General features: G+C 37.9%; 1 protein-coding gene across 1 annotated transcript in view; it reads left to right on the forward strand.

Annotated features, from left to right (window-relative positions):
• Positions 1-27,879, forward strand: part of LOC139687065 (cytosolic carboxypeptidase 6) — a 1,035,710-nt gene that overhangs the window by 920,556 nt on the left and 87,275 nt on the right. The window contains exon 8 of the mRNA XM_071584170.1: positions 19,230-19,341. Within this exon, the coding sequence (XP_071440271.1) occupies positions 19,230-19,341 (112 nt within the window). The remainder of the gene's footprint in view (positions 1-19,229; positions 19,342-27,879) is intronic.

The raw sequence follows: 27,879 nt of genomic DNA on the forward strand, positions 1-27,879 counted from the left end.
TACGCCTCTCTGGAATCCCTTCCCGAAAACTTTGGAAGGGTTCCACCCACAGCCTCTCCCCCAGCGCCGAATTCCCGTCCACCCTCCGGCACTCTCTTTGTAGCGCGCGAATCTGAGCAACGCACTCCTCATGCAAATGCGCTCTCGTGTTTAGGGATTATCCCTCTGTGTGCCGCAGAGGGGAAAAGGCGAGGAGAGGGCGTATTTTGCCCAGGTTTGGGGGTAGGGGCAGAGGAGTGAGTGGAATGGGGATGAGGGGGAGGGTGGCGCGAAGGAGATTATTGAGTTAAGCGGATGTGTGTGGGGGTGGGGAGCGACGCCCATGATCACGAGAGTGGCTCCGTGTGGCATTGGCCGGCGGTTCGGAGCCAAATACTGATACGAGAGCTTGTGGCCTAATTTCATGGAGAGGACACGCTATGATAATATACTGACATCAGGCACGGACGCATTGGATCAGGTCCCCACACTATTTACATTTTACCCCTTTCATTAAGGGCAACGGTGGTCAGGTGAGCTTAAGGGAATTTGCTGTCCGGTTGAGCATGACCTAGGGCGTTGAGGAAAAAGATCTTAGGGAGATAGAACATGCGCATGCTATGAATTACTTATCATCAATTATGTAATCTCAGTGAATCATTGAGAGAACAGCTACGAATAATGATATTTTCCAAGAAAACTTTGAGGTTAAATTAGCATCATATTAATTTTATAATTGAATGCATCATCATAAGAGTTCATCACATAATTAATAAAATTGTCGTTGTCAAATTAACATCCTGGGCGGATGCAACAAAAATGTACCTCTACCAATAATTACGGAGGTCATTCTGAATGTTGGACATCAGGATGCTGAAATAGGATTAAGCTCCACAAACATGATTAAACCACGGTGTTCACTCATATACTTATGTCCCACAGCATTGGAATCACCTTTTTTATGTTATTCCTACGAAGCCATTATCATCAATTCTAAACATATACCACATACTATATATATATATATATATATATGTGTGTGTGTGTGCGTGTGTATATATATATATATATATATATATATATATATATATATATATATATATACATGTATATATATACCTACCAAACCGACCATCGGGTTGATTACTCTGTTATTTTGGTTTATATATATAAATATATATATATATATATAAACTATAAGCACAGTATCAACATATATATAAACATAAAATACATATATAGTGGGTCGCGGTAGTCCAGTGGGTAGAGCGTTGGACTGACCGGAGGGTCCCGGGTTCGATTCCTGGGCAAGGCACTCTGGGTACCTGCAGCTCCACCCAAGCTAAAGTGATATTTCGGGTACCAGGTTTTCCTGGGAAACCATAACCGGCACAGGGAAAGGAACTGGCCCCCCTACCCTGATGTGATAATATTCACACGCCGTATAGGGCTTAGTACTGGGTGGTCTCTACCATCATCTACTAAACTGACCTTCGGGTTGATGACTGTGTTTATGGTTTATGTATACGTATATTACATATTAAAATATTATATATATATGTAATATTGGGACGGCAAAATAGAATACAAACAAAATAGTAACACTTAAAAGGACATTCACACGGTAAATTGTTTGAGCTTTTGCCCTTCTCCGAGGCTGGTTTATGGTTTATATATATATAAATAATAAATAAATCGCATATAATTATACCAAAAAATTATATAATGTTGTAATATAAATTTAATAAATAATATAATATATTTATGCAATAAATATATATATATATATATATTATAAATTTATTATATATATTTAAGATATATGATACATTATGTATTTTATATAAAATTAAATATATATATATATATTTAAACATATATATATATACATATATATACACATGGGTGGTTTGATAAGTTCCCGATCCAACAAAGGTACAAGACATTTTTTCTGAAATTGTCGAGGTCGGAAACTTTGCAGACCGCCCTCGTATGTATATTTAATTTCAACTCTCCTATGTTCAAATAATTAAAATTACTGGAAAGTCCCTATTTAATAGTTTTAGCTAATTCTAATTCACCCTGTATAGGTTCCTAAAATTTAAGCGTAAACATGTACTCACACTATGCGCGAGGTGCTCCACGAAGGTGTGGATAATGACAGGCGTATGTCTGTGGGCCCCAGAATAAAATATCAAGGCCTATTTATTAATTTTTCTCGTAGGATTACAAAAGAAATAGTTTGTACCCTTATAATTAATAATTAAATAAACTACTAAACTCACTAATTTTAAAGGAAATAATGAGCATGGCTGACGAATATTAAAATCCAAATTGTGGCAAGGTTAGAAAAAATAAAAAAAAATTCAGTTTCATTTAGTCTATATTGCGTTTATTTTTCTTAGAAAAAATTAAAAATATATATTAAATGCCAATGATAAAAATGCATTTTTTGTGTAAATCAGGAAGTTTCTCACTCATCATGACCACAGGCTCGTAGAAATATAATAGGCTACTACAAACACTGAATATTAAGTAACTTGAACTGGAATATTAAAACTGTTGCTAATTTCATCCGCCTGAAAAATAAACCCAGATGGTTCACTATCTCATGAAAATTTGTTTTCTCAAATAGACTATCTAAGAGAATAGTTCTCTAACATTTTAAACAATCTCACTAATATAGTCAATATACCACCATATGAAACTAGTACCACACATATGAAACTATACTCTCAGTTCTGAAAGTTTTGCAGGTCAATGTAGACTTCAATTATGGTTTTATCTTGATACTAATCTGTCATCATAACTTTTCTTAATGCGATGGAAGGCTTTTCTCTCGAAAATAGAGGCTTTATGAAATGGAAGTAATAGGAATTCTTAGGGTATAAAAAGCTAGCGGATTGAATGCTGACCACGTGAGTGGATTTTGGGGTAAATAGGAAAAGGGAGTCTCTATCGAACCCACTTACCTCCTTTCACGCCCTCAAAATTCCGCCCACGTGTCGAGGAAAAATTTAGCACTGGCATTGAGAGAAGAATGGATGGAAATTGGATGCAAACGCCGGTGGAATGGAAAAATGAAGTGCTTGCTATGAGTGACAGGTGAGTAGTGGATTTGAATGGGAGCAGAAAATAAGTTATTCTGAAAAGACGGATGAAGGACAACGCCGCGTTCCCTGAAGAATTCGTGAAGAGGAATTAGAATGAGGTGAAACGCTTCAATCAAACACGAGAAAACCTAAGTTCTCGCCTATGATCTCACATAGGTATGTGTATGGTACTTTTTTATGAAAAATCCTCCATACGCAATATTGATAAATGTTTGGGAATTAGTTTTTATTGTTCGAAATGGACCTGAGACTTTCAAAGTGCCAGTTTGTGAAAATTACCAGTTTTCCATCAACAGACAAGTTATGGTTGAAAATTCTCTTTGATCGTTAAATAATAAAATCGGTTCATTTGAAGTATAGCTGTTTAAATGCATCGTAAATAATTTTTTAAGCTAGAAAGAACTAGGTTTTCATTTGAGATTAGGCAAAATATTTCAACTTAATCACAAATACATTTAAGGGGAGAAACCTTGAAGGTTTGATACACATTTTCACCCATTAAAGTGACTTTGTTGTTGTTACCATACTATGACGATGCAGAATTTTTCCTGAGATTTCACCAGATACATTAGCGTCAATGTGATAAAATAGAGAATATAATTAGCCGTTAGCTCATTCAAAACGAAATTATTTCAGTTTCATAAGTATATTTTGGAAAAATGCTTGCATATAAAAATTACAAGAGAAAAAATATAATACGTGCGTGATTTGTGGTATGTGGATCTTATTTCGAGTGTTTTTGAAAAATGTTAGGATGCAGAACAAATAGACGTGCGAACACAGGCTGAAATTTTGTTAGCAACGTGTGAATTTTGTCCAGAAAATATTATAATATATATAAATAGAAGAGACATTTTTCAAAAATCACAATGTTTTATCATTCTTAATTTACATTCTTTTTAGCAAAACTCCTGAATATCCTAACTTGATAACCAGCGTACCGTTGGCAGCGATCAGCGGTAGAAAGAAATTAATTTTACCCACAGACAAATTGATCGTAAACTTATAATCTTATGTAAACTAAGCAAAAAGAAAATATCAGAAAATGTACTTTAAAATCAAGGAGATAATTATTTGATTTGAGCTAACGTGAACTTGTCTATTGGGCACACACTTGGATTCCCACATTGTGATTTCAGTATAAAATACTGGTTCGCTATATTTCTGGGTGTATACTTAAAGGATGTCACGACCTATGGGCCTAATAGGGCTAAAAATATCCCTCAAATCCAGTATCTATGCTGGAAAGTAGCGTGGTAGTCTTATTCACTTACCTCTCACCAGTAAAAGATTAAATTACTCCTACCGACTTGCTAATATAAAACGTGGATAATACTATACACGCATATAAAATATACTTTGGTGAGGGAAAACCTGTGGCAGATTTTGATCGATGTCATATAATCCCATTTCTTTGGGATGCTCATGCAACTGGATGGTAGCCAGACTGAGCAATACGTACCTTCTTAAAAAGGACTTTTGCCTCAGACAAATTTGATTTGGTGCACGCTCAAAACAGAGAAAATATTTGGAGTCCTTCAGTTATTTTATATATACGGTATACATATGGTAGGTACACATACACACACACACACACACACACACACACACACACACATATATATATATATATATATATATATATATATATATATATATATATATATATATATATATATACATATATATATAAACATATATATATAAAGGCACATAAACAAGGTCTTTTTAATGCCGCTGATTTCATCAGAGCATCGAAATAACATGGTGTACTTTAATGAATTCATTTTTGTAACCTGTATAGAGTTTCAAAAGTTACGATAAATATTCTTTTATTACGCAATGTTTTATGGGAATATGTCTGTCCAAAATATTTGCAAAAAGTACCATTGATCCGTAAAATTAACATTGGCTGCATTTGTTTTCGCAGCGTCTTTTTTCGTGCCCATTAATCCAAATATTCGCTATGTTTTCTAGCAAAATATAATATTGCGATGCAAAAATTGTGAACATAACTGAATAAATAACTTAGTTATTGATGTAGTGTCATATCAATAAAGAACTAATGTATCACTTATGATTTTAGCGTATTATGTCGTTGTTAAATAGATAAAAATTTTCACGCTCTACGAGCCACCACTGAGGCTCTCATGCAACTGTCATCTGTGTCATCCGATGACATGTACATGTCATCCGTAGGGAACAGAAGCTCCACGCAATAATGACGTCCAATGCCGAGGGATATGTGGTCACCTCTCATCAAAGTCATCCACACAGAGGGATCACGGAAAATTTCCCTGCTGCTAGTGCATATATCCCCCTTCAAGACACAAGGAGCATGCTTTTTTACCATCCTGCTTAGTTCGAATCCCATAAAATTCCTAATTAAGAAAAAAGCATTTATTAAACGATCGATAGAAGAAGGATGCAAAAATGACCGTCGCAATTTAAATGACAATAGAAATAGAATCAATTAACAAATCTGAAATTGGTTACATTCGACGGAAAGCCTCATGGCAGTACTGGTTATCAGTGAAAGCTGCTGTGATTCCTCTATTAGTACATTGCTACCGAGGTGGATATGGTATTCATCATCATAAAAAAAGTAATAAATGAAAATTTAACGCTACGTACATTTGTGGAGACATGAATACCTAATCGATCTTCTTGAAGTTGTTATGATTCGGAGACTTCCGAGATAAATCTTACAAATACATATCCTGAGCACTGCGGGTGAAAAGATAAATACATATATAACCGCAAGCTCCTTTTTAACATCAAGGTTAAAATGATGAACTGAGCCATAATTTTGAACCAATCAAGCAGTTAACATCTCTGAATACTTTTACTCATGGTTCAATTCTGCTAAGGGAAGATTAACTCGCCGGCCTCGGTGGCGGCGGGGTAACGTCCTCGTCTGCCAATCCATGGGTCGCGGGTTCGATTCCCGCCTGGGTGGGTTTCTTCCACCTAGAGCTTGGGTGTTTTTAATCGTCTCCATTGTTATTCTTTGTTAATAGTCCGATGTAAAGGCCAGAGTGCTGTTTTCGGACTAAGGCTAAATAAATAATTAAATAAGCTCAAGGGCGGTTGAGCGGCCTTGAAAGGTATCTGATATACTATTTCGTTAAATGAAAAACTGTACTCGTCCAACCGGTATGAATAAGTACTTTGAGTTAAAATGCAATCGTTTCAGAGAGTAAAAAATCATTCGCCTTGACCGGTATACGAACCCTCGACGTCCGGTCCCGGGCATTTTTACACTCTAAATTGCTGCGCTGTAATTCACTTACAGCGGATGACTTCGTTAAAAGGTACTTTCACGGTATCTTCCACATTTTCTTGGAATATGTTCTTTGAGTATTGATTCTTAGAAAATAGATCCTCTCTTTCTATTTCTTACCCGGTTGTAAAACAATCAAATTAGGAAAATGATAATTAAATTGTTAATAAATAAAGTCTTTTAATGGATTCACGTCGAAGATATCCTTTGGGATAAATTAAAAACTCAGATGGTGGTCGATTCTGCATAAAATTTCTATCTATAGACAAATTTGCTGCTCTGGTGTGTCATTGTGGGATTATTTCGAAAATACACAACTCGAGTGATAAATATTCATGCACAACGGTGACCTGAATCATAAAAATAAATATATTAAACATGCGCCTCAGCTATCGCAGGTACGCTCCACTACAATTACTCCAATTATAAAATCAAATCGAGTTCATTGAAAACAGTGTGATAATTAGGAAAATCGGTGTGGATGTTTCGAAACATGTGCAAAATGGATTGCGGATGGATCTCTTAAGAGAACATTTTCGTACTCCATTAATTTATTTTAAAAAAGACATTTTGATTTCAGAAACGTTTGACTAGCTACATGAAAGATAATCTTGGTTTCCCAAACGCTCTTTTTTAAATTTTCTTAGCTGTATACCGGTTTCCTTTCGCAATCCCTGCGTGAATAATACCTCAAACAACCGGCAGAAACAAAAATCACTTCCGCTTCTTCCGTGAGGCTCCTCTGTTATTGCATATACAAGGTGCGATCAAAAAAAGACCGGACTGATTTCATTCTCTGCAAATCGTTCAACGGATCGAAACGAGACACAGTGCGCCATCTGGCGACACATCTGGCGACTAAAATGAGTGGCGTTGCGTTGTTTTACGTCGAGTCATTACGCAGCTGCAGCGGTACGTGTCTTAAACTCTTCGGTACCGCGTGTAACGGCAGCAATGAAGGAGTTATAGGAACAGCGTGTGTGCGTGAAATTTTGTTTCAAACTTGGCAAAAGTGCTACGGAGACGTTTGGAATGATTCAGCAAGCGTTTGTTATTGAATCTATGAGTCGATGCCAGTGTTTTAAGTGGTACAGTCAATTTAAATTGGGCATAATCTCAACAGATGAAGCTTCGCAAACGGGGCGGCCTTCCACTTCGACAGACCCCAACCTTGTCAAATTGGTGAACGATTTGGTGCGGGCATCAAAATTCGTCCCGCGGGTGCTTACCGATGAGCGGAGACAAAAAAAGGCAGGAATTTGTCAGGAACTCCTTGATCGAGCCAATGCTGACCCACAGTTTCTGAAAACCATCGAAACCAGTGACGAAACCTGGCCTAGGGATCGAGATGGTGCGGGGGCTAACGTACTGGCTTCCCACCCTGAGGGCGCGGGTTCAAATCCCGGCGGTGTTGCATATTTTTCAGAGGTATCTCGATCCCTACTTGAGGTGCTTTGTGGAGGGCACTTTGAGTGAGTACGCCGTCCGTCGGATGGGACGCTAAATTGCGGACCCCTTGGCGCCTTTCGTAAAGAGTAGGCTAATGCCGACGCCGGGTTTCTCTCCACCCTTCATCCTTCCTGTCCATCCCCTACGGCGCAAATGACATCAGCTGTCGGTCGCCTCCCCTCAAAACTACTACTACTACGAAACCTGGGTTTACGGTTATAATGCTAAGACAAAGGCCCAGTCTTCTCAGTGGAAAGATCCTCATTCTCCGCGACCAAAGAAAGCTCGCGTGTCCCGGTCCAATGTGAAGGTCATGCTGGTGTGTTTCTTCGATTGGCAAGGCCTGATTCATTACTAATACGTCCATCAAGGTCAAACCGTCAACAAAGATTTCTACGTAAATGTCATGAAGAGGCTGAGGGTCGCAGTGAGGCGAAAGGGGCCGGACATATGGAGTAACAAGGCATGGCGTTTCCACCTCAATACGGCGCCGGATCACACGGCTCTGATCGTGAAGGAGATTTTCACCAGAACCGGAACTTCCGTGATCCCGCGGCCACCCTTCTCTCCAGATGTGGCTGCATCAGACTTTTTGTTTCCACAGTTAAAATCAACCTTGAAATGGCGCCGATTCGACCCTATTGCGGACATTAAAGGTAATTGTACGGCGGACCTGTAGAGGATCCCAAAAGCGGCTTACCAGGCAGAATTCGAGCTGGAAGAAACGTTGTCAAGGGTATGTCGTCAGCCAAGGCATGTACTTTGAGGGCGATAGGTTCGATTAAGCTGTATCCGTCAAAATAAAGAAGTTATAAAATCAGTCCAGGCTTTTTTTGATCATGTCTTGCATATCCATCGCCACGCTTTCCTACTCTAGATGCTGAAAAATTAAATCCATATTTATGCGTAAAATCCATGAAACGATATGTACACCACAAAATAATATAGGAATAAATAATATCAATGGTTGCTAGGAACTGAGGAATAGAAATAAAGGTACTTCGATTACTTTGACGTCTCGTTCTCATTCCAACGGAAACTGAAATTTGGTTCATTTCCGAACAATTTAATGAGCAAAACAATCCTATTACTGGAACAATGCGCAACAGCACACATGCGCTCGCGACTTCGTGGCCGTACATTGTAATTATGCTGCTGCCACGCTTGCCGCCGGCGAGATTAGTCCATTGGTACCGGAGTGTGTGGTTGGAGAGATGAGGGAAGGAACGAGGTGACGAAGGCGGGCGAGAGGAGCCACAAGGCCAAGTTATGATGAGGTCCGAAGAAGCAGATTACACGCTCACAAATCTGTTACTCTAAAGAGAATTATAATGAATTTGATGGGTAGGAAGAGAGTTTCTCGCCGAGAGAAATAAATTATCTTGTTGAAAATGAAAAGCTGTACAGGGTGGTATGGACTTGAATAGATTTCATCACTTCGGAATAAATTTTTTGAAGCATCAAATAATGTACTGGCCCCGGTGAAGGGGCTACACAAATCGATGCAAGGAGGTTGCAATGTCGACATTTATGTATTATTGCATTACTCGAATGAAATCAATAGAACTGCTTACGGTCGCTCAATTATATACAGGGTCGCACCCAAAAGTGGTAGGACTGATTTTTTTACAAGAATTATATTGACGATATCCTTACATCGACTTAATAATCTTCAAAGTATGCTCCTTGAGCTGCTACACACTTAGTACAACGTTGCTCCCATTCCCCGTACGCCCGCTGGAAATTTTCTTTGGGGATGCCGTTGATGACCCTCGTCGAAGCCTCTTGAACGGCCTTTATCGAGTCAAAACGTCGTCCCTTGAGCTGTCTTTTCATCAGGGGGAAGAAGAAGAAGTCCGGTGGGGCCAGATTGGGAGAAAAGGGTGGGTGCGGCAACGTGGCAACGCCGTATTTGGCCAGGAGCTGTCTGACGACGAGCGCGCCATGGCACGGCGCGTTGTCATGATGAAGCACCCAGCAGTTTGCGATGGCCGGTCGGACTCTTTTCAAGCGTTCTCGGAGGCGGGTGAGCACCTGCACGTAAAAGTTCGCATTCGCAGTCTCCCCTGGTGGGACAAACTCCTTGGGAACCACTCCATGACGGTCGAAAAACACAATCAACATCGTTTTGATTTGCTCATGCGAGCCTTTTTTGGACGTGGGGACGCGGAAGTGTGCCATTCCGCGGATTGTCTTTTCGTTTCGGGGTCATATTGAAAAACCCATGTTTCATCACCAGTTATCACATTGTCCAAACAATTTTCATCTCGGTGCAAATTGGCTAACACTTCTTCGGAAATGCGCACACGCGTTGCCTGTTGGTCGACACTCAGAATTTTCGGCACCATCTTGGCGCACAACTTGCGCATGGCCAAATCCTGTGAAATAATGCGTTGGACGTTGGATGCAGACAGACCCAACTGCTCTGCAATTTCTTCACTGGTTAAGCGTCGGTCTGTGTTCAGCAGTGTCCTCACTCTGTCCACATTCGTTTCGGTTCTTGCCGTCGACGGCCGTCCGGAGCGATGGTCGTCTTCAACGAGCTCCCTACCCTCTTTAAACAACTTGTGCCACTCAAATACTATAGAACGGCTTAAGGCAGTGTCCCCATAAGCCTGCTTGATCATATCGAGGGTCTCAGTTGCCGTCTTCCCGAGTTTCGCACAAAACTTCACGGAATAACGTTGCTCTAAATTCAGATTCATTTTGTTTTTCGACGCGGACAAAAAACTTGCTTCACTAAAAACGGTGCCCTCACTCAACGATAGCCCGCAGGGATACCAGTAAAATCAGAAAGGTAGCAACGTGCTATTTCACCTACACTCAGTATCAACTGAAGATAATTTTTGGGAAATACGCAACGTAATAGGGTCCTACTCTTTATATTATTTATGTTAATTCCGAATGTTATATGGATGTAACTAAAATATAAGAGCAGATGTTTTGAAAAGTGTAGCTATCATTTACCCAGCATAAACGCCATGATGGGTTAGGGTACCAATTTTTCCATTCATTCTCTAGTATTGAAATTGAAAAATAAGTCACGCCAGAAAGTTTTATTCTCTGACAATAACTTATGCCAATAGTCATCATCAACATTTCAAGTGGTATGAGCACCATAAATATACAGAATTATATAACATAAATATACATAAACAGAATATAAATATACAGAACCTGTATTGAATGAAAATAAATTTATTAACGCTGAGAAAACCCTGCCACAGTACTGGATTGGACCGTCAAGTCAAAGGCAGTATCACTGCTTACCGAAGCCGTACTGTTCAAAATACAATGTGCTATAAATATAATAAATAAGAAAGACCTGATGTAGAAACGCAAGGAATGCCTGTTGATCCATTTTTATTATATTTCCTGTAATCCTGACCACAACGCTTGCGAATTTACTTGTCTAGTCTTTAATTAATATTAGGCAATATATTTGTTATTCATCAAGCCCATTTGTACGTTTTCATTTGAGCACACGTCACAGAGGATTTTGTTCAAAACATCTGACATCAAGTCGTCAAAAGCCTTCGTTTCTTCTTTGCTCGGAATCAGCATCAATTGCAGGTGATAGTGTAGGGAACATGTTGACTTGGTTTCGGTATTACCTATTTCTGAAAGGAAATATTCGTTTTTCCTAAGTAATGTTTGCTTATCACGCTGATCTTATAAGAATTCTACCTTTTCATTACCCAAAGATAAAATTATTAAGAGAATATATAGATTATATTCATATACCGTTAAAAATATTCAGCAACAGCGCATTATCGAGTCTCTAATGGAGTAAGTTAATCGAACGCATTTTCCGACGCATTATACAATGATGTGGCTTTGTCGAGCATGGAGGAATGAGTTGTCGTGCAGGCCAGAGAGTGAGATGGGAGGCCTTACCAAAAGCTTGAATCCTCGCCGCCCATCCATGAGGTGGGCAGTGGGAATTGCACCACTTTTTGGCAATTTAAATGGCTACTAGTAAAGTTATCACGAGGGTGACTCAAATCTTCCTCACTCACCTCCTCCCCAGCCAAAAGATAATGCGACACCTCGGGCCCTCTGGAATTTCCCTTAGGATTACAGTCTTGTTGGCGGGGTCAAAGGTCAATTGTCCTGAAGGGTTTATTTTCCTAGCTCCTAAGCTCCATTCTTCCATATAACGTGACTCGCTCGGGTGGTTTTCACCACTTCACATATTTTCGGCTTATCTCGAGCGAGAACCGGCAATTGATGCCCTCGGCCAAACGTTGGAATACGGAAGTTGTGCTGGCCACAGAGTGGTGCAGGATGCGCCGAGTTTCTCTCCAGCATCACTTGGGTATTCCTTGACACGTGGCCCAGTCCCATTTCTTAATATGCGTTGGGTTATAGCCTTAGATATGGAGAAGAAAGGTGTGAAGCTACTCTTCTAAAAATTACTCTACCGGATCAAGTTTTTCCAGTACCTCCAACAACCAATTTATTTTTATCGCTAAGATGCCCAGCTGAGAAGGAAGATATGCTTGAGTAGGCAGGGTGCCATTTATTTCTTTCCGCAAAGGGACCGAGTCATGATCGCAATTCAATCGGCAGGGCGTCATTCAAACTCTCTTTTTTTTGTTACGTTTCCTTCATGTCCCGCATCACAATGAACGCATGCATGACCTTGGCGTTGTTCAAAGAGCTCAAGTCCCCACCCATGTTTAGCTTGATATTTTCTATAATAAAATGCCAATGGCATGCAAAGCGGTAAAATTTAGTCATATAATTATTTTCACGAATTTTCCATAAAATAAAAATAACATGATGATTTCTATGCCTTGCCAATTTTCAATTAGGAGCAATATTTTGAAACCGGAATGTTGGCAGCAATTAAAAATACACTCCACATTTACGTTTATCGCTGTTGGATAAACTAATGGAAATTGAGGAAGGCGCTATCTTACACTTGGATTTCAAATTTACAAATATTCTGTGTGCAAACGAGATATCTCCGCAAAACGAGGGTTGTCGATGTAGGGTTTCTGGGTTAGACTTATAATTATGGAATTTTTCAATTTTATTTAAAGACAATAAAGTTTCCATCGTGTGGAGTCTACATGTGGAATTTTTGAACGCACCGTAGTGGTTTTCAATACATTGTTTCAAGTTCTCATAATTCCCCCGGATCAAATATGCACCTCTGCAGTAATTATCATCATAGGAAATTACCAAGTGATTTGGTAAAACGGCAAACGGGAGCAATAAAATAAAAAAGGCACCATACATTACGGTGAAGAACAAAGAATGAATGTTGAATGGGAATGAAAATCATATTTTTTTCGATTAGGAAAAATAATATCTTTGCTATCTACAAAATAAACTTTATTCGTCGACTAGTTTCGTTTACACTGTCTCAAAGCCTGCCTGTCTAAATTTAAAAAAAAACGAATTATGCAACTTAAGATGCATAATTCGTTTTTTTTAAATTACCGTAAATATCATTAAATAGATTTCAATTAAAAATATGATATTTTTATCTACAATGGTCGAATGTTGAAACATAATACAGTGTGTTTTCAAGGAAAAATAATGTTATTTATCATTCAGAGTGCGCAGAGTAGCAGAACTCGGACTCTGTATTTGTAAACAAATGATACGATCTCTAGTAATTATATACATATATAGCAGAAAAAGCACAATTATTTGGATGCGATGAAAAATCAGCTGTCCCCTATGACTGTTAATAGTTATTCAAACGGACAAATAATACCGTCAAAATCATCTGAGTAAATTCATGAAATATCATATTAAATGAAATGAGATTGATTAATAATTCTATGTATTTTTATAAATCATGAAAATAAACGAATTAGAAACTTAAAAAGAATACCCTTAAGAGTATTTGATATATATAGAATTCATGCTAGGGTTGCACTTATTAAAAAGTCAAAGCATGTCATGAAATATTATGAAATATTACTTACTGTACATGCATATGAATTCTTAAATCATTGATAAATTTAGATGCTTTATTTTTTGCGCCAAATTGTGTCTCATCTCAAATTTCGTTAGACGGAATAACACGTAAATAATTTTTGAAATATGCAATAGCGCGTAACCATTCGTAGTTGGGATACGCGTTTTGGGAAAATCTTAGAATTCAAAACATTTCGACTCCTGATCTATCTTGAAAATGTATTCCTGAAGAAATAACGTTGCTCGGTAATGTAGATTGTCGCCCATTATTTATGCACCACAGGTTATACCATGTTTTCTATTCCTGGTCAATCATATATTTAATACATAGTTTTCATAGTGCAAAATAAAAATTTGCTGCATTCTTCGTGCTGTGATAATTTGATACCGGACCATTTGAATAAAACAGATTACCTTTTTTGTAAATAAAAAATGACCTTCCTTTTATGTCATTCCATTAGAGTGCTGGTGAACATTTTCTGTAAAAAACAGGCAACATCAATTTTCATTGTATGTTCAATTCATGAAAAAGAGGAGTTTAGTCCGAGATCGTTTTTATTATTTAATCACCAAAATTTTACTAACAGAACTGATCTTACTCAGATACTTTCGAGATAAATTTTAGATACCCACTAATTTCATTCAAAGACTTTATGCTGACCAGACCTCATGTCGTCGTGACTTCGTGCACTGAATAAAAACCATAAATTCTGTGCTCCCTTTCCCCCAATGCTTTCTAACATCAGAACTCCAGCAAAAATCTTCCTTATATTAAAAAGACTAATTCCATAGAATATTAAATTCAAAATAAGAGCTGCAATTTGACATCTTCAGAGCTTTTTAGCAGGGTCAAAGAACACATTAATTCATTACAAAAGTAAGGCTGGTAACATTTGGCTTTACAGAGCTCTTTGCCAATATATCACAAACGATAAAAAATAGGAAAATACTAAAGATAGTGGCTATTTATTACACCACCACCAAAATATATTTACTGTGGCAATTGTACGAGTGTCATAAAATTATCTTTTGAACCTTGAAAGGGCGGAAGCATTGAAAGAGGGTATAATTTCGACTCTTTGAATTTGGATGGGCTTTAATTTTAGTGCACTTAGTCCTAGCTGTTTAATGTTTTCTGTAATTTAAAACATTTTTCATGGAGACACTGAAAGAACATACGGTGTCTTTAGCTGCTTTAATTAACGTTAAACGTTAACCTCTAACTCTGGTGGCGGCATGGTAACGTCTTCGTCTGCTATTCTAAAGGTTGCGGGTTCGATTCCAGCCTATGTGGGATATCCTCCACATAAGGCTTGATTGTTCGTAATTGTGACCATTGTTATCATTATTAATAGTTCCATTTGAATGCCAAAATATGCTTTCCGCGGGCTAATGCTAAATTAAAAAAATAAATTAACAAGGTGGAACATACGCTACCGGTGAGGTATATACTTCTTTCAGTTTTTTGTACTTTTCCAAAAATTAAAATGTATCGTACTAACAAACAACGCTCTTTTCGACTCACCGATTCACTTCCAGGCAAAGAAAAAAATATATATATATGATTTATATTTATAATGATTATATATATATATATATATATATATATATATATATATATATATATATATAATCATTATAAATAAATAAATATGTTTATATATGTGTTTTTATGAACATATTAAACATAAGGTATTAGCATTCTTGTAGCAAACAATTAGTTTGGAAAAAGCATTGTACGAATGCTTGGAACTATCGCTTTGGAGTCTTTCTTTGTTTTGGAGCAATTAAGATCCGAGGTATTAGGTGGCTTTAATGCTACACCTCAGGGCGTTTACGATTTTCCTATGGAATATTCATACTATTTACGGCATTTATAACTTTCACGGTTCTTCGACTTCTCTCATGATTCACCGATCATTATATCCCTGCCTGGGTGAAACGTATCTCCCAGCAGAAAACAAGAATAGTGCGACTGCATTCTACAAAAGCTGCAGTTTATCAATTTCATCTCGGGTCAAGGCCGATTGAAGAGGCTATTTATTGCAATGAGAAAAATCACTAGCTCCCCCACATCATTATATCTCGTGAGTAAATCGTGTTTAAAGTTTCTTTTATCTGCATATTTGACAAGCTATTTGAAGAGCGCGTTTTTCTTTCAATATGATTCAAATGAAGCCGCGCCTTTTTTTCTGCCCCCATAAGCTCTGTGTTATTCATGGTAGTAATTTATTGAGGGAGGCGACCGACAGCTGTGGTCATTTCAACCACAAAGGATAGGTGGGAAATTTGGGAGAGGCATTTCTTCAGGGAATGGAGGTACGAAGGGGGTAATCCAACGTCGGCAATGACCTATTCTAAGTGAAATGTGCAAATTGGTTTGCAATGTAATATCACCTTCGACGGGCGGCTTGCATCCCAGGAAGTGCTCTCTATTTACTTGGAAGTGCACCCAGAAGCATTGATCTTAATATCACTGACTAGTTCCGCCGCCACCGGGGTTCCGACGCGAGCACTACGTGTGAAAAGCGTGTAAAAAAAACCAAACCATCAGCTCCACGCCCAGAATATCCCATATTCAATGCATCACAGATCCATGGAATTCCAAATCCTCGTACAAGTCACTGTATCGGTCTAGAAATGAAACAATACATTCCGCAATTTTTTCCACCATTTAAATCAGTTCCGTCAACTTTGCCAGCTTGGTTAATTTTCATATACGAGTATTCAAATCTTTTCCAGTTAAATGTGGTGTAAAACGATATATCATTTTGGCAGTAGTCTGCGAAGGAGCCCATCACCCTCGGAGTGTCTTCTCGAAAGGTTTTGTAATGTGCCCTTATGTTGACCTCGACAGACCTAGGATTTACTCCACAAATCCGACATCCAGCCACTTTGATTCAGATTCGGCACTTGATAACTCAATAATTCCTTACGATTCTTTCTTTACACTAATCTCCAATCAAATCGATTAAAAACCAACATGAAAATGGTAATCAAAGGGTTCCATGTTGGATCGAGTTCCAATTTAAAAGAGGAAATAAGGGCTACAGAGCAAGTAATGAAAGTATTCAAATTTCTGGAAGAAATCTAAATATCAGTTTAAAGAATATTTATATAATTCAGAAGTAAGAGATTGAAAGAGTAACTTTGGTCCAATCTCTTAGAAAGTGATAGCAGATGTTATGGCGTGTGGCCCATAAGAATTCAAAACCTTTAATTCCCTCGTAAAATTGAATTCCAGTAATCCATGTCACTCCTCATCCTCGAAGTGATGACGAAATAAATATTTATATTCCTTTCTGCAACACTACGCATCCGCAACTATTGTTGCAGTTAAGGTAGCAAGGGAGATTTTAGAGTATTTCCGTTTCCTTCACATTAACCCTATCATGGGAAATATTATGACCGTGGTGCGTTTAAATAATCAATGCGCAAAACAGTCGTTTGAAATGTTTGAATATAAATTCAATATGACTAAAACATTGACACACTCCATTCGTACTTCTCAACAATTGTCCTCCCCATAGTATCATATTGCTCCCCAATTTGGTCCACCTCATCCCCAACGAATCTTAAATCCCTCGATTGCATCTCTCACTTCTTTGCCAAAATAGTCAAACACCGAAGCCCACATTTCCGCCATATGTCCTCAAATGCTGTTCTGTCTTCTTTATCGGAGTCGACTGGCCAGGCGTGGCAAGTACGTGATCGTTAAACTAATGTGAAACCAGGGTTAAACCGTCGTTTCATCCTAGGAACTCGTCCCATACATCCGCGACCCATTCTGGATGCCAAACTGGAATCCAAACCCTGGGACCTCCTTCCGCTTTTGTACCCACCAAGGGGGGACACTGCATCGCATTGAACACGCGTCAATCGTAATGGCCTCACTATATAATTCGGCACAAAATATTGCCTAAATAAATTAGCGTGGTGCTGATTCTTCTATGTTTTGGTGTGTTTTCCGCGTTACCTTTCTGTTTGCCTCTTACGACAAGTTGGGACCTTAAAATTGCTCTCGACTCCCCTAACCCCAGAAGTTACACGCGTAAATAAATCGTAGTATGATAAAATATTTTAATTGTGTTTTGGGTTCACTTATATGTTTAAAAATAATGCTCACATTCAACGTAACTTATTTCAGTGCCTACGTTTAGACTAACATTAAAAAGTTGGAACATGCCTTGCACTTGCCACAAAATCTTTTACAATATTTGTGTCACATTTATCTCATAAACACATTATGAACAAAGAATAGAAATATAATTATAAATGTTTGAGTTTCGTTCCACGCTTACGGCACGAAAAATGAACGCATAAAAAGCAGTTACGACCGCTATTACGTTTCCTAACATGAAGAGACGCGCTTCGATACCCAAAGGGTTTGGAGGAGAAATGAAATCAAATCACTCGTCTCTTTTCGACGCTTCTTACGCGTCACATACTGTTTTCGTCGTTGAAAGATTCTGAATACCTTACTGTGGTGTGACTTACGCAGTTATTTCAAAATGACATGTAAGTTTTTCAGTTGCATTTACGCTGATCATACAACGGAAGGTGGGATAGAGCGTCAGGCAAGAAAGCGAGCATGCTGGACACTCCGAGTCATTTCATTCATATCCGCTAAAAGTAGATGATTTTCTTAATATGTCATGCAGTATAAACCACAGTATGGTAGTTTAATATGGGTTTTTTCTCTGGCCATTATACTTTGTAATACATTGTAAAGGAATTTATTAAAATATTTTCAGAAAACTTATCTCTCTCAGAAGAATTCGTGCCTTGGCAAGAACGAAAAGGCTTTGAGAACAGGAAGGAGCCGGATTCTCATTTCGGGTGTCTGCGTTATTCTAAAATCAAGTTTCACCTGCATGTTATCGATACTGATTCTAATCACTTTAAAACTTCTGTTAAAATCATTAACCTCATCTGACACATCAGGTCAATTAGAAGTGCATTGGTAGTTTTTGCAAATATAACAAATCGCGTCTCCTCGAACTGACATAAAAAATGTCCTCTAACAATTCTACGTCTAAATGAAGTACTTCCAAATCGATAGCTATTCAAATTTCAAATGCTCGCGGCTTAGAAGCTTCAACATTTTTGATGCATTACTCAGAGTTGTTCTCGGTGAAGCAATAATGCTCCACGCGCTGAAATTCTGGATATCACTTAAATTCGGGGATGGGTATCTTTCCATCGGTTTCTTAATGGGCCAATATAGACCAAGTAGATGAAGAGCCTTCAAAACATGATTAATTATACGTGACAGGAAGAAGGGACAAATATATAAAGATAAAATATAGTATATCGACGTGAAACCCTATTTTGAAAGGATATTCACCCATTTTTTCAAAGATTAATCAAACCATAACTAGTAAATATTACACTATTTATCACGTGTATACAAGCCATTTCAATCTGTGTCTATTGGCATTATCCATTTATTTCTTATTTATTTTCAGGTCCAGCTTGATGGGGTTCGATCTTAACAGGACGTGGAATCAAATATCCCAGTGGGCCCATCCAACACTCAACGCTGCTCATTCCCTCATCACGAGGCTGGATAACGATGCTGTAAGTTTTGGGATAATTACATGGGTTGCATTACACATCCGGCGTGCAGATTAGTAACACCATCAAATGCATAACAATTTTTCTTGTTCACGTAGATGGTGTCACTGTGAACAAGAAGGTTATTCCGAGAAGGGAGCATTATGAAGAAGCATGACAGAAATTCAAGATATTTCAAAGGTTTTGCTTGTTTTTCTTGCTCATTAAATCCATTCAAGATAAATAACTCGTCAAAACGCCTAGGTAATACCCTATGTAAAAAGGCAGACAAACTCAAGCATCGCTATTGTAAAAATATCGCATCATACCTCATGTTTACTCGGCTATAAATGACAAATAAATAATAATTATCAGCGGTAAAAAGCTAATTAAAACAGAGGAAGGTTTCCGGAGTTTACATATTTTCTATTGAATTCCATGTGTACTCAGATTGGACGTAGGTTAACTAAATATCGCTATCAGCCAGTTGATGTTGAAGCCTATGCGTTCGCGTAATTATTTGAAATACTGCTTTTAAAATAAATATTTTAAAAACTGCACATATTTTTCCGATGCAAGATGTGTAATTTTAACTTACTAAAAAGTAATTTTCGCCAGGCAACTACTCTCTTGAAATATTTCAATACTGCAACAGAATAATTGAAAAAAAGATGAAAATATATTCGAATGCATTATCAATTAGGTGATTCATTTTAGGCATATAACTAAGTAAATAGTATTCTATGAATAAAGGTCATTTCACGGTGTGATGATGAATATGAAATGCAATTTATGAAAAAGGAATTCCATTTTATCAAATTGCAGAAATGAATGTTTCATTAATTTGATAGTGTGCACTCAACGTGGAATGATACTGATCATTAATATAAAAAGGCACCAAAAATAAATGCTTCAGATTTGTTTTCACAAACCCACAGAACACCTCATTTATAAAGGCGAATATTCGAGTCATAATCAACGTTCTAAACCAATTATTTTATTTTTAGATTATTTTAAAAATAATTTTATTTTAATCTGCCTACAATTTTTCCAGTTGTACTTGTATTATTAAACTGCACCAATAACAATTATAACTTATAGTTTTGAACGTTGAATTTTTTAATTATATACCAATTGTTTGTTGAGTATCATACCACCACTTCCACTAAAAATAGCCTGTATGGAAATACACTAAACAAAATAAAATTTCAATGCTCGCCAAAGATTCTTTTATGTAATACAATTAGCAACATCAGGGCCGCCAGAAGTAAAAACATTTCAGAAGAGTACTCCAAACTTCCCAGCTTCTGTTCATTCTAACCTCATGAAGATGGCACTTTGTTGTTCAATCACCAGATTTTCAGCCCATGAGTCGTTGAAACTCAATAACAAATCAAATACAAAAATACATTAATTCGCACTAATGTTGACGTATGGAAATTTGTTTAGCGTGGTTATCGTAAACAGAGTGTTTATCCACTATGACGCTAGATGATGTTCTAGTTAAAATATAATAAGAAAAGAATTGCACGTAATTTATCTGAATGGTTGTATAGTTCAATAATATTTCATTGTAATGGGTAACGCATTGCTATAATGAATAATAAAAAATCAATATTAGAACCGACTCTCAAATGAAGATTTGCCGTAAGGCCAAGCACTCAAGAAAGATAATGCATGCGTGAGTAGTTATGATACAAAAATATGATAACGACACTATGCGGACATTATTTAAATTCGAGAATGTAAAAATACACTTGCGAATTTAATATTTGAACATAACAAAACGTAGCAATGAATAATTTGGGCACACACCAAAATCTTCATCTACTAAATCCGACAAATTTTCCACAACAGATATTTTAAAAAATTTTAATTCCAAGCACTCGTATCATTATTCATTCCATAATAAATGTCACGCTTACGACTAAACAATAAATCAACTCTACTTCCCAATACGCGCAATTTGGCTGAAGATCAGTCCACCTGGAACAACACCACTAACAGCACGAAAATTGGATTTAAATTTTGATTTTAGAGTATTATTTAAATTTGAATGTTGTATAAGTTTGAATATGTATTCAGCAGTACAAAATAACTATGGTAGGCTACGAGTATAGTACAGTATTTAGGGATGGGTACGTTTTTGTTTCGATTCCAATGCGTTCTTGTATGTCAAATTCATTTTTCAGTTTTAAAATCTCTCTTTAGTATGACCATCAATGTAAAGACAGAGCGGACAAAATAAATGCGCCGTATGTTTATTGGAAACAAACTATAACTTAAATAGAACGACCCATATGCAATCAGTATTTTCGTCGCCAGTTGAAATGAAAAATTGAGGTGATTTTCATGCATCAATCAATATGCCGACTATAAAGCAACATGGCACGAAATAAAAGAAATGTCACCATAAATACAATGACAGGGTTAGGCTTGAGAAATACTTTATTTCAGACGTACGCACTAGAAACACTAATTAATAGTTTATTTTGTCCAGATAATCATATGATCATAGTGAGTCCTAAATTTATGATTTGAATAACTACAATAGATTAGGAAATATTGTCTAACTTGATGTTATTACAGCTTCTGCCAACATTGATTAACGAAATATACCTTTCTGCAGGATTAGGAAACGTCCATTTATCATTTCTTTCCCTTATCCTGACAATAAGGATTACAGCTAAGACGATTTTATTTCCAACGAATATTGATTCAAAAAATAAGATGAACTCAATGTCATTGCTTTGTAAACTTTATCGCTGATATGACGTAAAGAGATTGGAGAGATTGCATTATAATCATAACAACGGCTGAATTAGCTAGTCTATAAACGGAAAACGTCTTATCAACCTCTAGTAGTGAAAATGACCAGAGCCGCCCGATGCACTGAAGCTGAGCAAACAACCTATACGACTTAACCGGCAGGTCAATACACACACCTCTACATCATCCATCCCACCGTAGAACTCTCACGGCCGCCCTGGCGTCCCGATTGTAAGCCGCATCTTCAGATCATTCGCCTACCATGTACGCTCACGTGTACAGGCCTTCCCTCCCCAACCGCCGCCCCAGAAGACCACCATCGGCCATGAATTACTCGGACTTATCGGTGTTCTTGGTGTAGCTAGCCAAGGCTTTGAGAGGGTGAGGGCGGTGTAAAGGGGTGGGAATGGATTGTACGTGGGATAGGATCGAAGACGACCCCTCACCCGACCGAGGAACTAAAACCCCCTCGCTCTCGTGCTCCGGGTGCACGTGAAGCGAGTCAGCAAGGGCCTCATCCACCTCCTCCAATCAACGATGCCTCGGCCATATTCATCCTAAGATTTGCGAGTAAATACTTTGCAAGATAAACGTTTGCCATTACAATAAGAACCTCATTAAAAGGCTTAGCAACTCCATGGCGTTGCACGTCAATCCTCTTCTCTGTTAAAGATAAAAAATACTTTTAGAAATGATATTGACGTTTCCTCCGCAGCACGATAGATACATATTTTCTATTATTCGTCCGATATGAGAACTCTTTAGGGTCATTTTCTACAAAGAGTCTTGGTAATTTGTATGGCTGTGCAAGCGGTACCGGGATATTGAGTTTTGGAGCATCTTAAACTTCCATCTTGTTTCTCTTCTTTTTACACAGATTGAGGAACATTTGTCGACAAAAAGGTTGCAATTATTCGATGGCGGGAATGTGCAAATATTATATAGCCTCAAAATGATATTTATACCAAATCTGTAAACGTGAAAAAAATTGGTTAAAAAGCACGTTCGCCGCTTCTCTCTCCCGAGAACAACCAAAAAATACGCATATTATCCATATCCAAACACTAACTTACGTTAAACACGGAATTGATTTCTGAAAAAAATAGGTCAATTCAGTAAATTTCATGCGGATAGAAATTTACTTTCTGGAAGATTAATTTATTAAGATAATTAAGACCTAAAAACTCTTTTAGGTCTTATTTAGAGAAGCTTACGATAAAAATTAGTTCATATGCTAGAAAATATTTTTTATTTGGAAATATAATTCACACTTTGGTAGAAATATTTTCCTAAAACTATTAAAACAATTTTCACTTCCAGGGACAGAATAGTGTTATTACTTAACTTAATCTTTGAGCGTCTATCTGATGTAGAATCCATGCTGCTTCCGGGAATTGACGTCGCGTAGGTTTCTGAGGATTGACACTAAATTATAATTAATGTTCGGTGGTAAATTTATTTAAAAGATCAACGGGATTTGCTTAAAAATTAGCTGGAGGTGACCTAGCAGTAGCTGATACGGTAAAATACCTAGGTGTTACATTCCCAAAACACTCAACTTGGGGGACTCACATACGTTAAGTCTGCGGTCAAGCATATAAAAAATTGGGATTCATTAGACGCATTGTCGGCAAAAGTGACTCGAAGGTCAAGGAACGTTATTACCACGCTCTTGTAAGGCCTCATTTAGAATACGCATGTAGCATGTGGAATCCAAGTTAAAAAGGTGTCATTCGGGAAATTGAGAAAGTTCAACGCCGGGCAGCCCGTTTTGTAAAATAATTCTTACGATAAAACGCAAAGCAACACCGAAATGCTCATGGATTTGGGGTGGGAATCATTGGAAGAGAGACAATTCAATGCAAGATTGAAATTATTAAATAAATTTAGATCCACATGTTTCAGCACCGATGTATCGCAAATTATTCGTACTCCTACATACATTGGTCGCTTGGATCATGCATATAAAATTCGGGAAATAGATGCAAGAACTAGCCGACTCAAGGACTCCTCCTTCCAACGGAAAATACGGGATATCAACTGCAGGGTTATAGATATCAAAAATTCCACTTGCCACCCTCATCGTCTAAAAAATAATTAGTTGTATTTAAATGCATGCTCTTCCACTAACCTTATGTGTTTTGCTATAATAACCCATTCTTTCCGAATGACCTCATTCGTGTTCCGATCATCTGTTTTTAGTCTCTTTCCTTTCAATCCCTCGTCCCTCTCCGCGGGGGGAAATTCCTGCTACCTGCAACGTTGGGTCGCATTCCATTCCCTTTACTGACTCCTTGGGGGTAGTGTTTTGTGGGGCATGTTCATGTGGTAGTGGTGCTTTTAATTCTTGCTTGTTGTGTCCAGGCTTGCGTGTAGTAGTATGGCTTTCGTGCTGCACCCTGGGGTGCAGTTTTTTGTCGTTTTGCGGTATACTACCTTGATGAAAAAGTTCCAGGAATAACCACCGTGTGGCGCTCTTATCGTTTCGATTTGAGTTCTGTATTTTTTGTTAAATTGGTACATCTGTTGTTGATATTCCCTTTAAATCTTAGTGTCATAACTTGACATTTGCAAAAGTTACGTAGCCAAGAGTACATCTATCTCTGTGTGTGTTGGCGATTTTTTTACAATTTCGGAAATGGATTTAAATTTGCAACAACGAACTTGTATTAAATTTTGCGTAAAAAACGGATTTAGTGGCGCACGGACGTTGGAAATGTTGGAAAAGTGTTTCGGCAACGATTCTCTAAAAAACGGTCGTTTACCAGTGGCACGAGCGGTTCAGAAGTGGTCGTGAGTCAATCGAAGATGATGAACGCAGTGGCAGACCATCGACATCGAAAGTCGGTGAAAAAATTGATAAAGTAAAAGAAATGTTGGTCAATAACCGCAAATTAACCATCAGAGAAATAGCGGAGGACTTGAACATTGCCTATGGATCCGCCCAAGACATTGTGGTTAATGATTTGGGTTTCCGTCGTGTAGCAGCAGCAAGTAGCAGGTGCCAAAAGACCTCAATTTCATGCAAAAAAGAGACCGTGTTGACGTCGCAAAAGACATGATTTGCGAGGCTGAATCCGATCCCACATTCATCAAAAGGATCATTACTGGAGACGAGACGTGGGTTTATGAGTACGACACGCAATCCAGACATCAGGCAAGTGAATGGCGTTCACCAAATGAGCCGAGACCAAAAAAACCACGTCGTTTTCAGTCTAAAAAGAAGGCAATGCTGACGGTTTTCATGGATTACAACGGTGTAGTGCATCATGAATTTTTGCCAGAAGGCCAGACAGTAAACAAAGAGTATTATTTGGGCGTTATGAGACGTTTGCGTGAAGCAATTCGCCGAAAGAGACCAGAAATGTGGGCAGAAAACTCGTGGATTTTGCACCATGATAACGCACCGTCGCACAGTGCTATCATTATTCGTAATTTTTTGACGAAAAATGCAACAAATACCATCCAACAGCCACCGAATTCACCTGATTTGGCTCCCTGTGACTTCTTTCTGTTCAATCGAGTTAAAAAACCATTACGGGGAACGCGTTTTAGCAGCCGAGAGGAAGTAATGGAAAAATCGCAGGAAGCACTGATGGAACTACCGAAAACCGAATATAAAAAATGTTTCGAGGATTGGATCAAGCGCTGGCATAAGTGTGTTGCAGTCGATGGGGATTACTTTGAAGGGGACAATATAGATTTAGATGAATAAACTTGTATTTTTAATTTTCTGAATAAATTCCGGGAAATTTTTGATCAAGGTAGTATGTGTTTGCATGAAGGGATTTTTGCATGAGTATTTGCGCTGCTGTGGGTGTAATTTTCCACGTTGTTGTTTTTCATGTCGTTTTGTTCCTTTTTACGGTTGGTGACCTATCACCCCCCGCCACACGCCCTTGTGGCGGCTTGCGGGATATTATGTAGATGTAGATGTAGGTTGAATGTTACACAGCTGTTTCACCCCCAGACCTTCAGCCTCTTCAGGTTGGAGACGCCTTCAGGACTGGGGGGGAAAAGTTTCTAACAATGAGCCTACGCCACCGTAATTTCCTGAAGCAACATGGATCCCTCATCTCTTAACTGTTTTGGGTAGAAAGCCTCTCTTTTATATATCTCTTTTTTTTTAAATTGGAGAGAAAATTCTTTATGCTCATTACCAAATATTATCAATAAATTCATTTCTTCTCAGTTTTGGTAATTACGGTCTGCTACTACTGCTATTTTTTGCACTATCCAATAGCAATTCCACATTATTGTTCCCTATTACTCGGTTTCAATTCGTTAAATTCTTATGAGTGGGCTGCTGGAGAAAAACGGTTTAAAAGTAGGTCTTTCTTATACAATTACAAATTCAGATGTGATGAGGTGGAAATGTTCCATAATAATAGAGAGGGAGACTACTACAATTCTCCTCTAAATAAAAATTTATTCGCGACTCACTGTACCATTGACAAGTGAAGCTCTCATTGTAAAGGTCCAATACATATGTACATAGTCCCCACTTTTACCTGCTTTATTCTCCCATCTCCAGAGCTCCGCTTTTTCCCACTCGCGTTACCCCTTCCAGCACGTGGAGACACCCTGGTTTTCCCACCTCCTATATTTAATGTATATAGTATTTGACCCGTACAGAGAGAAATTCACGGGAAAATGATGTGATGCATCGAAACTGGACGTGTATTGATTTGTGTTCAGAGGAAAATTATGTAGATGTAGATGTAGAAAATTGTAATGGTCTCTGTTATCCGGTCTTTCTTTATAGCGACCTACCTGATTATTGATGAATGATAATAATATACATAACCCTTAAATGTTTCAGGTAAAATCTTACGTCTTTTAGTTTCTAAATCATGCTAGGCTTTAATTATGAAATACTTTTGAACTATAACCTTCCAATTAATTATGTATAAAATAATGAAGACCGCTATGAAAGGAGAGGATGGAGAGCACGGCAAATTAAAACAGGGCACAACTAAGGGGTGTAGTTTTCAGTTCGCATTCAGGAAGGGCTTCGCAGGGAAGGGGAGAGGCACGCGTGATGCGATGGCAATAATGAGGTCACTAACAGAGAGGGGCAGTCAAGAGACAATCAGGATGTATCTTTTTGTTTCTTAGGTTTCGAAAAGGCGTTTGATAGAGTGAATTGAATCGTATTAGCTAATGTATTTAAAAATATATTAGCATATAGGAGAAATACGAGACTCATCCGCAACCTGTACCGGTCTTAGACTTTTCAGGAGCGAATGGCGAACGGATAATCCAGATGGGCAGTACTATGAAGAGATGTAAGTGAAGGATGTCCATGATGACCTGTGCTTTTCAACGTGTATGTGGAGGATACGGCGAAAGTGGCGTGGGAAAAACTGAAGATAGTAATAAAAGACAGTAAGCAATTCATTAAACCTGCTAAATATGCGGATGATCAGGCTTTAGTTTACCAGTCAGCAATGGGATTACAAGAATTGCTGAGCTCATCTCAAAGTGCTATAGGTATGGCATTAAAATGAAGTTTAACAAAACATTTTTTTTCGAGAAAGAGAAAATTTAAGTTTATTATTGTTTCAGGTAGCATTGAATAAATGATTTATATAATTTGAAACTACACTACCACCCAATTAAAGCAAGTCAACTGAGATACCATCTGGCCCTTTTAATTTATTTGCCCTCATTTTCATAATTTTTTTATGAATTTGTGCGATCCTCGTTTTAATATTTTTGATATTTAACATTTTTTCGCCTCCTTGTTGACTCAGAGATGTATCTACAGAATCCTTTTTATTTACCATAACC

This window comes from Hetaerina americana, unplaced genomic scaffold, assembly GCF_022747635.1.
Source record: "Hetaerina americana unplaced genomic scaffold, ioHetAmer1.1.p SCAF_16, whole genome shotgun sequence".
Taxonomy (NCBI): domain Eukaryota; kingdom Metazoa; phylum Arthropoda; class Insecta; order Odonata; family Calopterygidae; genus Hetaerina; species Hetaerina americana.